General features: G+C 39.3%; 2 protein-coding genes across 2 annotated transcripts in view; one reads left to right on the top strand and one right to left on the bottom strand.

Moving 5' to 3' along the window:
• The window catches only part of INSYN2B (inhibitory synaptic factor family member 2B), a 31,715-nt gene extending 20,371 nt beyond the window's left edge, over positions 1-11,344 (bottom strand). Inside the window, exon 1 of the mRNA XM_042025378.1 lies at positions 10,972-11,344. The gene's annotated coding sequence lies outside the window, so the exon portion shown is untranslated. The remainder of the gene's footprint in view (positions 1-10,971) is intronic.
• The window catches only part of DOCK2 (dedicator of cytokinesis 2), a 157,260-nt gene that overhangs the window by 86,131 nt on the left and 55,086 nt on the right, over positions 1-16,043 (top strand). Inside the window, exons 28-29 of the mRNA XM_042025374.1 lie at positions 12,269-12,367; positions 13,481-13,575. Coding sequence (XP_041881308.1) covers positions 12,269-12,367; positions 13,481-13,575 — 194 coding nt within the window. The remainder of the gene's footprint in view (positions 1-12,268; positions 12,368-13,480; positions 13,576-16,043) is intronic.

Genomic DNA, 16,043 nt, shown 5'->3' with positions numbered 1-16,043 from the left:
TCCACTTGTCTGGAACTCAAATGTCCTTGATGCCTGAAGGGCTTAGGGTGATGTGTTAAGAAATCATCAGAACTAGCAGGATGGATTTAATGATTTTCTCTCAACCTTGTAATTAATTGTTTCTCTATATTCAGCTCTTAATCTTGATAATGTTTGTTATTTCTTAATATTAAAGAAACATTAATGTAAATAATTTCTTAAATATATAAATTCTCAATGTAGAGAAACTGAGACTCTGCAGTTTGAGGTTACTGTTGGAGATGCCACAATGCTCCCAAGTTAAGGGCTGAGATTCAGTAGCTGGGGGTCTTTGGCACAGTGCATAACTGCCTATAGAAACAGAGGATGAAGGAAATTCTGTGCAACTGTGGTGTCTTAGGAGGAGGAAATAGTGCATAATGAGATAATAATTATGATATTTGAGAGGAATTCAATCCCATGGCAGAAAAAGTGAGGTGATGATACTTTACCATGTGCTGAGATGGGGAGAGAGAGTGATCTGGTAACACACTGAAGTGTCACATAGATATATTTATCTCCTGCTGGGCACATTTAGAATCAGATGGATCTAGTGTCTGGTCTGCCCTGGAACACGTCCAAAGAGCAAAGGTGCAATCGTGGTTTAAAGCAATAAATCACAAAAGTGTAGATAAACATTTCACTCTCCTCTTGGGAAAGGTGATGCTTCACCTTGCTGAGTTTCTAAGACAACACCAGAGAGGGAGGGAGGTGACCCTTTGATGACCTACTGATGGTCACTAAAGGAAAGATGAACATCTCTGGACACTCCAAGGGCTCTGAACCTTGCTGGAGAAATGAACACCTTCTCTGGGCAACAAAAGCTCTTGTCCCAGTGATGCCAAGGGCAAAACAAAAGCCTGGTTGTTTCCTTGCCTTTTCCCATTTCAGGTATTTCTTAATATCTCTACCTCATAACTGATTTTATATCTTGTATAAATTCAAATTTTTTTAGCTTACAAAGTTATATTTAGATCGTCAGAGAAGTTAATAATTGATGATATGTCTAATAAATCTGCAGTGTCCTGAGTTGTGTGGCACCTGCTTGTCACTCAGCACTGGGGTTTTTGTTATTCAGTCTTTATTGAGGCTGGCAGTTTGGAGAAGTCCAGAAGTTGAATTTGGGAACTGCAATAAGCCTAACTAAAAGGCTGCATGGAAATAAGTATCTTCAAGACATTTTTGTCTGCTCAAATTATTTTTCCACAAGTGAGGGCAATTAATTTCAAAGAAGACAGGAGATAGAAGACATGCAGCATTCTGTATGAATTAATAGAAACTTCAATTTCTTGTATGTTTTGAAATATGTGAAGTCCTTAGAAAATAATATGCAAGTTAATTGCATAAGCAGATGCATATTGCCTTAAATGCACTTTCCCTGTGCTTTCCCATCCTCTTCTGAGCATAAGAATGAGGAATGTCCCAAGTAATTGAGTATTTTACATGATTGTATCATCTCTAGTTGGAGAAGAAAAGAGCAATCTCTGAAGCGGTTACATAATATGGAATATTGCCTGCCCTGTCTCAGGAAAAAAGATGACCTTTCTTCCTTTTTGTATCCCTGGGATGATCTCCTGGGGCCTGTTAGTGAAATATGAGCAATTTTATAGAAGTTACTTCCGTCCTTCATTATTTCATATGTTGCCTTAATGGCCCTGCAATGAGGTTATTTTCAGAAAATTGTAGTGTTTTTTATTTTAGAGAATAATTTCATTGCAAAAGGTCTCCTTGGGAATAGCTTCAGGTTCAACTTGGGTAAGTAGCAGTGTGATTCAAGCAAAATACTGAAATGTATTCCTGTGTTATTAAGAAGGCAGGTAAAACATGAACTTGGGCGTGGTTGTGTCTCACTTCAGACGTGATTGAACATGGAGTTTTTCCAATGTTTTTCAGAAAAAGTTAAACAAGAAACCAAATGAGTACCTTGCCATGAAGCTGAGCAAGGCAGGCAACCCAGAAGCTGTAGAGAGGCTTGGGTTAGAGTTATCATACAGTATGTTAGCTGCATAAAATTAGGTGTGTGTTTCAGGTTTTTATTGCTTGGTTGGTTTATTTGTCTTGTAAAATTAAAAACAAAACAAAACCTTGAAAAACATTGATAGAATCCACAGAAATGTTGCCGTGTGTAATCTGTCAAGATTGCTTTGTTTTTCCCCCAAGTCCAGAAAAAGAGTTATGAGGCAGGAATGTCCAACTGGCAGCCTGAGGGCATGTGTATCCTTGTATAACAGGAATCGACCTAGTTCAGCGGGAACATCCTTTCCTTTTCTTAAAAGAGTAAGTTTCATACATTGATAGAGATGTTTGTAATCCTGGTGTCACTTGTTTTGAACTGATGAACTTTGAGAAAATCACAGTATTCTCAGAGCTATTTCTGTTGCAATAACTTAGATTTCTCTTAGCAGCCTAACAAGGCTTATTTTCAAACCCTTCGAATATCCCCAGGATATTCCACAGGTTTGCACATCAGGCTGTTTCCCCCTTTAGCTTGTCTGGAAACACTGGTGTGCCCAAACCTGTGGGGACACCCCTGATGCAGGACTTGGAGCCAGCAGCAGGGAAATCATTTGAACAAGGGCTACATTTGGGGTTTTCCAGCTGCTTTCAGTGGCCAGCCCAAACCACTCTGCCAGCCCACTGCCCACATCCTGCACACTGATATTCTCCAGTTTCTTTGCCACCAAAGAACCCGTTCCCCACACACTGCTGTGAAATCCTGGACAGTGTTCTTCAGTTCAGCAGAGTGCAAGTTCTTTTTCTGTCCTCTCCCAGATGCCTGGGACTACATTACTGGTTTCCTGTTTTCATGCTTGAATGCTCTGTTCTTCCAGAGCATCTGTGCCTTGAGCTGTACAAACTGCTAGGGCCGACTTAATGTCCTGGAACTCTCTAATTGCAGCACAGGCAGTTAGACTTTTATGATAATCTGGAAGGGGTAAGGGAACTCCACTACTGCTCCTGTACTTCAAATTTCCTCCTTCTCGACTGCCTTATTCATTCAGCATCAACCTATGAACAATATTATTTCTCCTCTTATTTGGTTGTATATATATATATATATATATATATATACACACATATGATTTGGAATTATTTGCTAAATGTTATTAAAATATTTTAATGTTTGTTGTATTTCACAGTCTTGGAGGTCAAGACCTTGTACCAAGAAGAGATCAAATAAAAGACACTTTTATCTTATGTGACTATAGTGCCATTTAAAAAAAGACAAATGGCCTTGGTCTAGTAGTAAATGCTTTATTTTCATATTTTCTAAATATAAGAAATTCTGTAAGACATTTTGCTTTTAAGAGAAATATTTAAGAAAAAAATATTCTACATTACTGGATTCCTGACACAGAGCTCTGCAGGCTAGGAAACCTTGTTTTAAGATACAAAAGATTAGCAGCTTCCTTTAAAACAAAAACTGAGCAGAACAAGTTACTTTTTTTTCCTTCTTAATAAACATACTTTTAAAACTGATCATAATCTAAATGGAAAATTTGATTCCAGTCCCTCTAGCTTCCCAGACTCTTGCCTTAATATTATAATGTTGCAGCCGCAGTTTGGAGAGTCTGACCAGGAGCAAGATCCAGGACTAGGAAGCTGTAATGCAACATTCAGCTCAATGGATTTATGTTAACTATGGGAAAAGAATTTGTTTGTAGAACAAATCATAATGGTATCAAGATATAAGATATCCCTTCAAATATCTTGGAAGTTCTTTTGACTGTGTGATGGTACAGCATCTACCAAATGCTTGTTCTGTTCTTCAGCTTTACAGAACTAAAAAGACAGAAAATTACCTGCATCACAACAGGTCCTTTGGTGTCAGTGAACTGTAACAAGGGCGAATCTACAGACCACGATCTAATCAGCTTTTATGAGCAGCTTCAGTAGTACAGACCTGGAACTGCTGTTAAACCCGATGGCACTAATATAGAAAATACAGTGGAGGTGTAGGTTGTAATGGTTCTAATCATAACCTCTTTTCTCTGTGTGTTGTTAGATACGTACTGATGCTCCCACACACTCTGTATTGCAGTGACTAATCATAAAAATAAGAGACTATAAGACTGTTCAGGAGATGCAAACTAAATATCAGAGGCATAACAAATAAGATTTCTCTGGCACTCTCATTGATCAAGTTTGCTTTTATAAGGGTGTGATTCTGCTTTTGTTTGTTTCCTGCTAGGATTGCAATTCCCTAACCTGTATCTACACTCATTATTTCTGTTTGCTTTGTCCAGGAGAAGGTGTTGGCACCCTGGCTTCTTAGCAAGACAATCTATTTGAATTTTAGTGATGAGGAGAAATAAATCTCTGTAAATAGCCTCGAATATTTTGGCAGTAAAGCAACACAAAGAAGTGTCTTTTCGGCACATAGTCATCACCCTCAGAAGGAGTTCAGATGGTCAGATGATGTGGCACCACAAAATATTTTGATAATCACGTTTGCAAAGTTGTTGAAAACTGTTTGAAGCCCAGTTTGTGTTTGGGAAGATCTGTTGTAACACAGTGCTGTTAAATCAATACTCACCCATTTTTCTGAGGAGGGTTTATGCTTGGGGTTTTTTGGGGAGCAAGTTTTAATTTCAGAATAAGGACATAATTTGTTGTCAGTGGGATTTAATGCCAGGGGAGCAGAGGTGCCTCCTTTTACCATCCTGGTGTGTTTTCCAAACAGCCAGGAACAGGAGTTCTGTCTCGTCCCGTTGTGGGTTTAGGATTCGGAGGCTCCTGGATTGCAGTGATTGAGCAGCCAAGGGACAGTCACACCCTGATGGAGCCTAAGGCAGGGCAGTCTGAAATTCTTTACCTTTCACAGGCTTTTGACTGGTTTTTCTTTTTCTCATTTAAAAAAATGGAAGAAAAACCAAGAGCTAAACTAATTCCTTATTTAGTTATTCAAAGAAATTTCAACCCTCATTTTCATTCTACTTTTATTGTAAGTGTATAATAAATCCAGCTCTCAGGCTGGTGCTAGGTTATTAAAGGAAGATTCCTTATTCGGCCAGAGCCCAGGGAAAATGTGTTAGAACCTCCCTAAGAAAGACAGATTAGCATATGCACAAATAATTGATGCAGACAATGCTATTTGGGAAATTTCTATCTGTATATTATCAGAGTATAAAGATTCTCTGTTTCTGTTACATTATAATTGAAATTAAATCAACTGGGACACAAGTGACATTCCTCAAAGAGACCCGCACCTGAGGAGGATGCACAGTTGGCTGTAGGTTGTGGAATACCCATTGACAGGACATTCTGTAATTTTTGGAGTTTTATCCTTTTGTCTTTAGACATGTGTTACCACGGGGTTTTCTTTCACTGAGAATTCCCTATGCTTTCTGTTAAACAATTTACCCAAAATTCAATGTGAAAAGCTCTCTGTTTTAGAAAGATTTGGAGTTTTGCTATGAATTTTGGTTTTAGCCAGGTACTCTGCTAACCAGACTCTAAGACATTTTTCAAGCTTAAAAGTGGAGCCCACTGTTACATAACAATTAAAAATTTAATAAAAGCCCCTACTGGATATAATTTCAATACGAAAAATATTTCAGATACAAATTAAAACTGTTCTAACAGTTGCTACTTGTTATTAATCAATCCTAGATAAACACAGTGGGTAGACTGGTTAGTGTAATGGATATGAGTTGTTGAAAAATTATTTTTATTAGGCCCTATTTTCTTTATAAAATCAATTTAAAAGTAAGAGGGAAGTTTCTGGAGTGATATGACTTTCAACAGTTTTAAGCAGAACTATTGTGACAAAGCTTTGTTTTAGCCATTCACAAATATATTGAATTAATCTCATCTCTGATCAAGTCATTGAAATTTAATTTTATTTTTCTGTCTTCAGTAAGCGCAGCTGAAAAAGACCAAAATCAAATAGAGTGATTTAGTTCTGGGAATACAGGAGGTGGCTCTGTTTAGTTTTAAGGAAGTGAATCATCATCCAAGACATTTGTCTTCACATTGTATAAATTTAAAATACATGGCTTCGCAATAAAAGATGTTACTGCACTTTGAAGAGCTTGGATTGCTCAGTTCTGCTCTTTCTGACCTCAGGGTTGCTCTCCCTTGCAGCTGCTCTGTTCTCTGCAGTCTCCTGTTGCAATCCTGGCTGGGTTGATTCCTGCTGTTAAGTACTGCACCTCTGGGCAGGGAACTCTTCCCCCAGCCCCTCTATCACTTCCTGCAAGTTCCCAAGTTGGTTTCCAGTCCTTTTAAATGAAGAGATTGGCCAATCTCTTGTTGCAGTTAATAAACCATGGATGGTATTTTTAATCTTACTCTTTGCCTGTACTTCATGTGTAGCTCCACTGTTTCTGTGGAATACTGATTGCACCACCTCTAACGTGGGAATGAGTGCACCAGGACCCTTGGCAGGACCAGACCTGCTCTGCCTGCTTGGCTGCCCATCTGGTTTAGTGGCATCAGGGCAGTGCAACAGCAGTTGGAATAAGAAATTAGGGAAATGAGCAGCCTGACAGCCTTGGGATACTGGGGGTTCTCAGTGGACATCTCATGTACCAGGGCAGGGAGTTCCTTCTGGCCTGCGGGACCAGGCTGGAAAGTAGCTGAAGTGATGATGGGAGGCAATCAGTGGCTTGCAGAGGAGGAGGGAAGAAGCTGCACAGATCCCTGAAGGCAAGGATGCAAGATTTCATCTGCTAGAGCAGAGCTGAGGTCGGAAGTGTGACAGCAGTGCTTAAGTGAGTAGGTGAAACAGATCATTGTGTTTTTTGATAAATGTGCCTTGAACAAGTTAGTTCTGTTTCCAAGCAATGATTTCTTGTTCCAAGTCACAGCACCAGTTCCAAGTCACATCCATATTCTGGATTGGAAGGGATTCACAGGGGTCATTGAGTTCAACTCTTTAGTGAATGGCCCATATAGGTATTAAACCCACAACCTGGGCACTATTAGCACCATGCTGTGACCAGCTGAGCTCATCTCAGTTCCTCTGACCTCACTGATTAATGTTATCCATAATTTGTTTGCAAATATGCCTTGGAGATGAACACAAAGTTAGTATTACAGGAAAAGTAGTAAATTACACAACTGTGTTTGAACACAGACTTAAGCAGAAGTTAAATCTATTACAGTGGAGCATTCATATCAACCAGAGACAGTAGCAGAAATTCTGGAGTGGATTTATGGCACAAAACCAGCCAAAAAACAAAACCCAGCAGCAGCAAAAACATTGTAGAGAATGAAAAATCTTCTTTTTTGGAATATTGCTAGAAAATCAGTACAAAGTTAAAAATCCACCCCTCTAAAAAAAGGTAGATGGCAATGGACATATTCCATGAAAATCCAAGCTACTTTTATGTCCTACCATGAACCATTATTTTATTGCTTTTATCTATGTATGGAAAAGTCTTAAATGAAATAATACTGAAATTGTTTTGTTTGTCTAACTTGTAACATATCTTAAAATCTGCTGTTACTCTCCCATTGTGCTACAAAATTGTTCTGTATTATTCTACCTGGTAGTCTTCTGCTTTCACAGTTGTACATCCTTTTAGCTAAACTTTGTGAATGTAAGGAAAATGGTAGAACAAGCTAAAACAGCCCAGCATGTTTTCAGTCAGAAATCCAAGGCTGTCAGTGAGATGCAGAAGCAGGACCTGTTCAGTCAGCTATAAAACACAAGGAGACAGAACCAATGAACTATATGAATGTATAAATGGAAAATTAAAAACCCAAACCCACTAAGAGTAGATGAATGTTACTGTAAATGAATTATTAGTACAATGTGCTCATTGGCAAGCTCCACGTCTGTATGGATTGGGAGCTATTCCCCATTTCACATATAATGAATACTCGAGGTTGTTGCATAGCAGCCTGTCCTAATGTTTATGTATTCGTGCCTTTCCAGCTAGAAACAGTACATTTTAGGACTGCACATGCATTGGCAGGGACATCTATTTCTGGAGAGAAACAGAACTACTGCATTAGCAATTCGCTTGAAATTCTGCTTATTTTTCCTTACAGACTGGTATTGTTTAGTATTTGCATAATATGATCAAGATGTTTGTTTCAACCTCTACATATGCCATAGTTCTCAAGGTTTAATGGGGTTTTCTGAGGAACTGTGGCTTCAAGCTACTGTGGTTCTTTGTTGCATCACTGAACACCTTCCATAGTTGTAATGGCGTTGCTCTTTAGATCATGACACGGGACAGCTGTGATGACTCAATTGTTCTGAGAAGATGGTATTTTTGGAGACCTTCTCAATAAAAGGCCTGTGGTACAACATAAATATTGATGATGTTTAACACTTGATTAAAATAGTTGGTTAGTTTTTCTTTAATTACACTCAAGATGACATATTTATCACTTTTCCTCCAGAAAGATGTTTGTACTTATTTCTGAACAAAGAAAACCCCAACCAAAACAGAGAGAACTCTTGGCCCGTAGAAATTCTTGGTCACACTCTTTATGTGTGTCATTTCTACAATTACTGTTTCTAACATGCAATGCATTTCGAAACTTCTGGCTTATCCGAAAAGGGAGTTCAGAATTAAATCTCATCTATGATTGCTGCAAATACCACAAAAATGTTGGATTGTTTGAATAAGTTTCTTTGCCCAGTACAGAAAGCATAAACCATCATCAGTGAGTGTGGGATCACAAGTTGTGAGGATGGTGCAGAGTCCCTTTACCTCACTCCACGTGTGAGGGTAAGCAAAATGAGCATGTCCATGTGGTTCTGTGTTTACACTCAGGCTCTGTGTTGGTAAAGTGCTCTATTAATGAGGGCAAATGCTACTTAAGTGCCTACATTAAATAAATATCCTCCTGAGTCCTTCCAAAAGTACATCTGCATGAGGATTGCTTACCCTGCAGCCACTGAAACACTTCTACTAGATTAGGTCAGAATGTAGCTTCGTTCCATGTTATTTCTCTTGTTTTTTCAGTGCATTTGCCTCATCCTTGTGCTGCTGCTCTATTTGAAGTTACTACGGCAACCTGTCACCATCTGCTATTATAAAGTGTGCTGGGGTTTAGTTGCTAGGTGTTGAAGTTTGTCATCTCACTCATATGATCCTGATGTTCCTCAGCTGTTTCTTTTCCATCCACAGCTAATCTGCGCTTTCTCAGCAGTGCAAGAGATTCCACATCTTCCTGCCTGACCTTAGGAAGCCCTGTTTGTGTTACAGAATAAGTCTGCCATTCCTTTTGATGTGCTTTGTATATACTCAAGCAAAACAACATTTCTTTTACCTTACCCACTACTTTACAGTGTTTATACTAAAGCCAGCACTTTAGTTCATTTAAATATGGTATTAATTATGCGGGGGGTTAAGTGGACAGAGAATTTGAATATTTCCTCCATATTTTCTCCTCTGTTTTATTTTCATTTGACTGCCTATTTACTCGTGTTCCTGCTCCTGACAGCAGTACAGCATTCACAGTATCAATTTCCTAATTTCTTTACACATTTTTTTCAAGTCTTTCAGAAAACTGGATAATTAAAAAAACTGAGTTCAGTGCTGTATCTATTATGGGTTCTTTTACATTTTTAAGGAAATTATTGTATTGAAGTTGGGAAATGTTTTATTAGATCTCTTCATAGTTGTGCAGAGCTGTTTCTGGGGTTCTTTCTGTTCATATTGTCTCAGCAGTCAAGTGTTTACTTTGATACGTTTATTTTTTATACATTTGACCTAGTTCTAATCAATGTTTTCTGCTGAAATTCACAGGCTAAATCCGAACAAACCTAAGCACAGCTAAAATGACTCCCTAGGATTCTACCTGAACTTCACCTTGTCTGCCACAACCTCTTTTATACTATTCAATTCCTATGGACAGTGTTTGACAATGAAATAAGTTTTTTAATAGACTATTGTGTGATTCTGAATTTCTTCTGCCCATCCCATGAACACTCAGGCTGTGTCCCGGTGTAAGAGCTGGTTCTTGTGTAGAACTTGCTGTATTCACAGGCAGTTCATGCTCTTTGCACATTCCAGTAAGAGGCACTTAAACCCCAGAGGAGAATTTCAGTGGATACAGAGAGATCTTTGCAGGTTTGATCACAGCTCTGTAGAGCCCTGTGTTATCCCTAAGTTCTGCCAGTGAGAATGGCAGTGCTGGGGGTGCAGGGGCGCTTCAGAGATCCGAGGCTGCCTCTGAGAAGCGAATATTTATTGCTGCCATTTGGGGATTAGGAGGGAGGGGCAAGCTTTAAACCTATAAAGATGCTAGCATATGATTTCTGATAGTTGAGATTGCTGGCAAGAAAATGATTAAAGATCAAACAGTATTCGTATTTCCCTGCTTTACAGTTACATGGAAAGGATGGAGGAAGTTTTTGTAGCAAACCATCTTTACTGTCACCTATTTTATTATCATTCAGTCCAACTGATGTGAATTTGACAGGTTTGGTGCAAGGTCCTGGCCAGCAAGATATGATCTTTGCTTATGGCTCTTTTCAATGCATGTCATCTGTTAATTTTAAAATCACCATACACAGTCACTGAGGCATTTGTGCTGTACCATAATCACAGGCATAGCTAGACACATTTTTTGAAGTTGGTTTTAACAAAAGAAATAACCTTCTTAAAGTCTTTATGCCCTTAAGCATCATAATACATCTATTCAATGCTTGTGAAGAAATGCTGCTTATTTCAAGCAGTGATTATTTAACTTGAATCTAGAGAGGCATTTAGTGGTGAATGCTTAACTACTAAAAATACGAGCTGCTTTTCGTGTCAATTCTCTAACTTCTGTCAGTAATCTTTTTTCAAAATCAAAACACGAGAAGAAAACCCCCACACAATTTCAGCACCGAATCCTTTGCAATTCATTATTCCTTTCAGCGATGCATTTAACACCACAGCAAAGATTTGTCTGCTCCAGAACTGTAAAAGTGAAGTACTACTGCAGGAAACCCAGCATTTCTTTTAGAAGAGCATCAGTACCCGAGAACACACGATTTCTTACCTGAAAGCTTTTGCTTTACCTGCAGAAAATGAGTCTTCTTAGCCTTAAAAAGTAGGCAAGGCTCTCACTAGCACTAAGGTTACTCCGACAGAAGCTACGGTATGTCCTTTAGGTTGTAATTTCACTGTTTGTATGCAAGAAGTGCGCTGGGTCTGCTCACGTAGGAATAAATAAATAAAGCCCCGGCAGCGCGAAGCGAGCAGCGGCTCGTGGAGGGAAGAACAAGACCTCTAGTGGGCACAGGCAGCAGCCGAGACAGGCACGGCTCCCTCCGCTGGAATGGGGACAAAATGGTCGGGTGCGACAGAGCAGCCCAGCTGGGAAAGCTCGTGTGCCTCTGGCTCTGATTAGCAGCGGGACAAAGCGAGCCCGAGGGACACCGAGAGCCTGAGCAGCGCCGGGGCCGGTTCTGAGCCAGGAACGTGAAAAGATCCAAGGAAATCTAGAAAAGGATTTTGCACGCTCATCGATTTTGTTGTTAAAATAAAGCGAAGCGTTGGAAGCAGGCTCGATTTTAAAACGAGAATTAAAGCATCAGCGCATGAAAAGGAATCAATAAGTTGGGAGCTTTACAGTATTAAAGGAAAACTGCAAATCATTGAACTCACTATTAGTACTTGGGAAAGAAGCGTCTTTGTGACTTCCAGTAACTTAGAGTGAAAACTTAGAACTGGAAATCATGTCATATCTTTCAGCATTTAGACTTGGGAATTAAGAAAGACTAAATACTTCCTTTTGAGGAAGTTTGAAAGAAGTTTTGAGATATGAAGGTCATAAGGTTCTATAGAAGTTCAGGAGTCCTGTAATAGCTGGTTTAACACCTGCAGAATGTAAAAAATAGCATTTATTGCACTATTTCTTCCTGTGAATAATAGAATTATTAGAAATTAGAAAATTTTGATTCTATATTTTCTTTGATACTTGATTCTATATTTTCTTCCTATGAATTCCTAATGGAAGAATCATGGGGAACATCACATGCCTTTTAGAAGTCTTAAGGCGATATCCAGTTGTACTTTGTACAAGTTTTCTTGTCACAATGTGTTTTCCATGTGGTATCTCATTAATGATGCAGCTTTCTTACAAGAGCCTGTCCCTTGCCAAGGCAGCTTTGGAATAATCCTTTTGGAGTTCTTAGTTTGTTTCTTTCATCTGGGCTTGCAAAAGCTTGACTATTATTTATTTCTACATGCATAAAGGGATTTTTCCGACATTTGGCATACTTCAACTTTAGAAGGAGTACAATCCAATACCTTAAGTAATCCACAGGTGTTGATTCTGTCTGGTTTGCTTTCAGAGTCATTTTGTGGCGTGCATGACAGCGATCCTAAACCAGATGAACGACCAGCATTATTCAGTGTACATTGAAACTTTCCAGACAAGTTCAGAACTAGTGGTGAGTACTAAGTGATCATGGAATTGATAGTTTTAAGTATTTGATTTCCTGTGAAAAATCAGACAATTTTTGGGGTGTTTCTTGTCTGATTCTTCCTAGAATGAATTCTATTGCTGTACATTTTTTGTCTCTGTATTGTTGCACGGCCTCCCTCTTCTAGTTGTGCCGCTGGACAACACTGTAATCAGAAATTTGGAAAGGCACAAATGTCTCTGTTGATCCTGGCACTGAGGTGGTGATGTAACAATCCAGAATAAGTAATGGGATCTTTGTGCAGTACTCTATTGAGGATACAGAAAAGAAAAAGAATAAATCCACAACAAAACAACAGCAAAACTTATCCTCAACTAGTTGAAAATTCCCCCCCCCCCTTCACACACAGTGATCCATTTCCACTTTCGTTTTCACTATTGAGTCTACTCCTGGTGCTGGTAACATTGTAAGCTAAATGCAATAAATGCCCTATTCCTGTAGTGCATCCTTTTATTGCAGTTGTTTCTGCCATAATTTAATGGTAGTTCAGGTACACTGTAGCCAGAAGGTTTCCATAGTCCTATGTCTGTCCTTTTACACTCCTTGTGTAGCTCTCAGGTAAGTCAGGGCAGTGGCAAAGGTTTGGATTGCACCATCTGTAGTTAGTCCATGGAGGCAATATCTGCACTTGTCAAGAACTGATCCCTTTCCTTCCTTTCTTAAAGCCAGAGTGGTGCCATAAATAAAATTGTAAATGTGGAGTAAATGGACTAAAATAAAAATCCTGTATTTTTCAAATCTATTCATTCTTTATGCATAGTGAAACTGCTCTCCTAATTCACAAAAAAACCCCAATTTTACTCCGAAGTACTACAACTTTTTCCTTCCATTCATTTATGCCTTATATTTTCCTAAGAGCCCTGCATAATGACTTCAGTGTAATGGCTTTTAGCTTCCATTTGGAATCTGAGACTGCTGTTCTACAGGACTTTGGCTCCAGTCTCAGGTTTACTGATAACACCAGGAATTCTCTTGACTTCACTGAGCAAAGTGGAACTCCCCATCTTGGCTCATTAATCACACAGAAACTTCAAAGTGTGCATTACACAGCCCCAGCCTGACCACATTTTGTTGTTCCAGGACTTCTTGATGGAAACGTTCATAATGTTCAAAGATCTCATTGGGAAGAACGTTTACCCTTCGGACTGGATGGCCATGAGCATGGTGCAGAACAGGTAAAGAGGGGAGGAGGACCAGTGCTCCTGTTCTGTGTGCCTGTGGAGAGTGACTCATTTCGTATCTTACAAAACATTTTTCAGTGCAGTCTAGAATTACTTTATCATTCCAGTCTGGGGAATGCCAAGAAGGTCATCTGAAGCAATCCACTAAATAGCTTGTTGCCTGTGCTTTAAGTCCACTCTTTAAAATTTATTTGGGTATTACCTTTACAGCTGAACTTATTCTGGTTTCTTGTTTTCAAAGAAAAACTTCGAGTTTAGATGCTGGATTGTATTATGAAGTGAATACACTTTTTAAGCAAGACTTCTGTTGACAGTGACCTGTACTACCTTTATTTTAGTTTTGTAGAGATGGTGGTAACACTGAGTTTTCTAGAAGTTGCAGAGGGACTGGTCTAAGAGTTAAGTGTCAAAAGTGCATAGGTTTGAATGAACTTAGTCCATAGATGCTGTTTATTTGAAATGTCACAGTTATACAATTCTTCCACTTTTATAATATATAAAAAGAGAGGAAAGAGGACACTCAATAAACTTGATCATTTCCTGAGAGTGTTTGGTCTTGAGAAAAAGATTTGCCAATAAAGTTTACAGTTTTGTGATATCAGATTTTGATATTGGATACGTTTTAATCTAGGATTTGAATGGAATGATGTTAAATGAAAAGGTTGGTTGGGGCTTTTTTTGCATTCTGTGGTTGAAAAGTGAAGATTATGTTCTAGAGGGTAGTGATGGTTCTAGTCAGGTGTCCAAACCTCACTTTGTCACTCATGGATGTTAATGACCATGCAGAGGGATCCCTGACCCCTCTTCTGAGGTGGGCAGGTACAGATGTGCTGGTGGATGTGTAAATTCAGGGAATATTTTGTACTTTACAGTAGTTTCATCCCTCTTGTTTTTCTGTCTGAGCTAGTCTTTGGCCTATAAGGCAAAATCCAACTCCTTGCACATTCTTATGTGGCTGCTGCTGTGATTGCAGTTAGTTTTAATGTACCAAGGATTACTCTAAAAAATATCAATTTGGTACTAAACTACCTACAGTCATCTGGCACATGTCAGCACATCAAACCTTTCCTGTGTAAAGCTGTTTCTCTTATCTAGAAAATGCTGATGACACCCACCCTGTCCACAAGTATAGGATTATTTTATTCTATAGGTGTGGGAAGTGACTGTCCTTGGTCAAAGAATGTCTTTGGGGCTTGGGCTTCACCTGGTGGTGTCTGTATTGCCTCAGGTCCTGACAGTAAAAACTGCTTTGGGGGACTGTATGTGTGTACATCTGCCTCCTAATGACTCTGAGCTCTGTGGACAAGTTGTTCCAGGCAGGTTTTGTCACTCTAAGCTTTATCCTCTGTAAAGAAATAAGTTAGCATTAAAAAAAATATTGTTTAGAAGCTATTTAACAGTCCTCCTGTAAACACATTGCTTACCTAAAATGACTTGGCACTGTTTATACTCCTTGATTATGCTGCTGTTCTCTGGAATGCATAAGGAAATGAGTTATTGATCTTACTTTATGTCTTAATTTTATGTTATATCAACAACTGGGAGTGAGGATTTTTTATCATTCTTTATAGAAATTTGGTTTTGTTTTTTCTTTTTTTGGATTTTGGGGGTTTTTTTGAGAGAATGGATGTTCCACGAGATAAATTGAAGACTAATTTAGTTTTGTAGATTTGTCTTGTTAACATTCTTTACCACAAACCAGAGAAGTAGCACAGAGAAGAAGTCACAGGGGATCAGGCTTAGGTCTCTTACACTAACACCGAGAGAAGAAAAAGAAATTAAAACAAAACCCCAACAAACCAAACACAAAAAATATCAGCACAGTGCAGGTTTTGCATTCTTAACTCCCCTGTTGTGAACAGGAGGCTCCATGCAGGCTTTTTACTCCCTGAAGGAGCTGTTCTGCCTCGAGTCTCCCCTTTCTGCCTTTGCAAAGAGCTTGGTTAGGGCTGTTGGGCACATCTGTGGTGTGTGGTGTAACCTGGCCAGGGGCAGGGTGGAGCTGGTGGCACTTGTGCCCTCCAGGTGTGCAGCAAAGCCTGGCAGGCTCCCCTGCATGATTGGGTGTGTTTTGTGGCTTGCAAGGAAAGTGGGAATTGGAGGAGTTTTGCTGTAGGAGGGACTGCAGCACAGAGAAGTGAAATCAGTACAGAGACAGAGGAGAGGGAAGAGCAGCACCAATACTGCAGGTCTGGTCTTGTTTGCTGAGCAGGGGCCCCAATTCCTGTCATATGGAAGTAAAGACAGGCAGTGCCTGAATGATACCAGGGATATTTCAGCTAAAAGTTTGATGTCTGGCATAGATGGAAGCAAACAATGAGAGAATGGCTTTTTACAGGCTCCAAAGGAAGGGAGAATGGACACATTCCTGTCCAGGAGAAGCTCTGGTGTATGGGTTGAATGAATTGGAGTAGAAGCTTAACTGACTAAACTTAGTTATCAAGCTTTGCCTGTATCAGGAT

Source organism: Corvus kubaryi, unplaced genomic scaffold (genome assembly GCF_017639235.1).
Source record: "Corvus kubaryi isolate FWS band 111438036 unplaced genomic scaffold, C.kubaryi_AGA036_p1.0 37270, whole genome shotgun sequence".
NCBI lineage: Eukaryota > Metazoa > Chordata > Aves > Passeriformes > Corvidae > Corvus > Corvus kubaryi.
The sequence above is the reverse complement of the archived record's forward strand: the minus strand, read 5'-3'. Positions and strand labels throughout refer to the sequence as shown.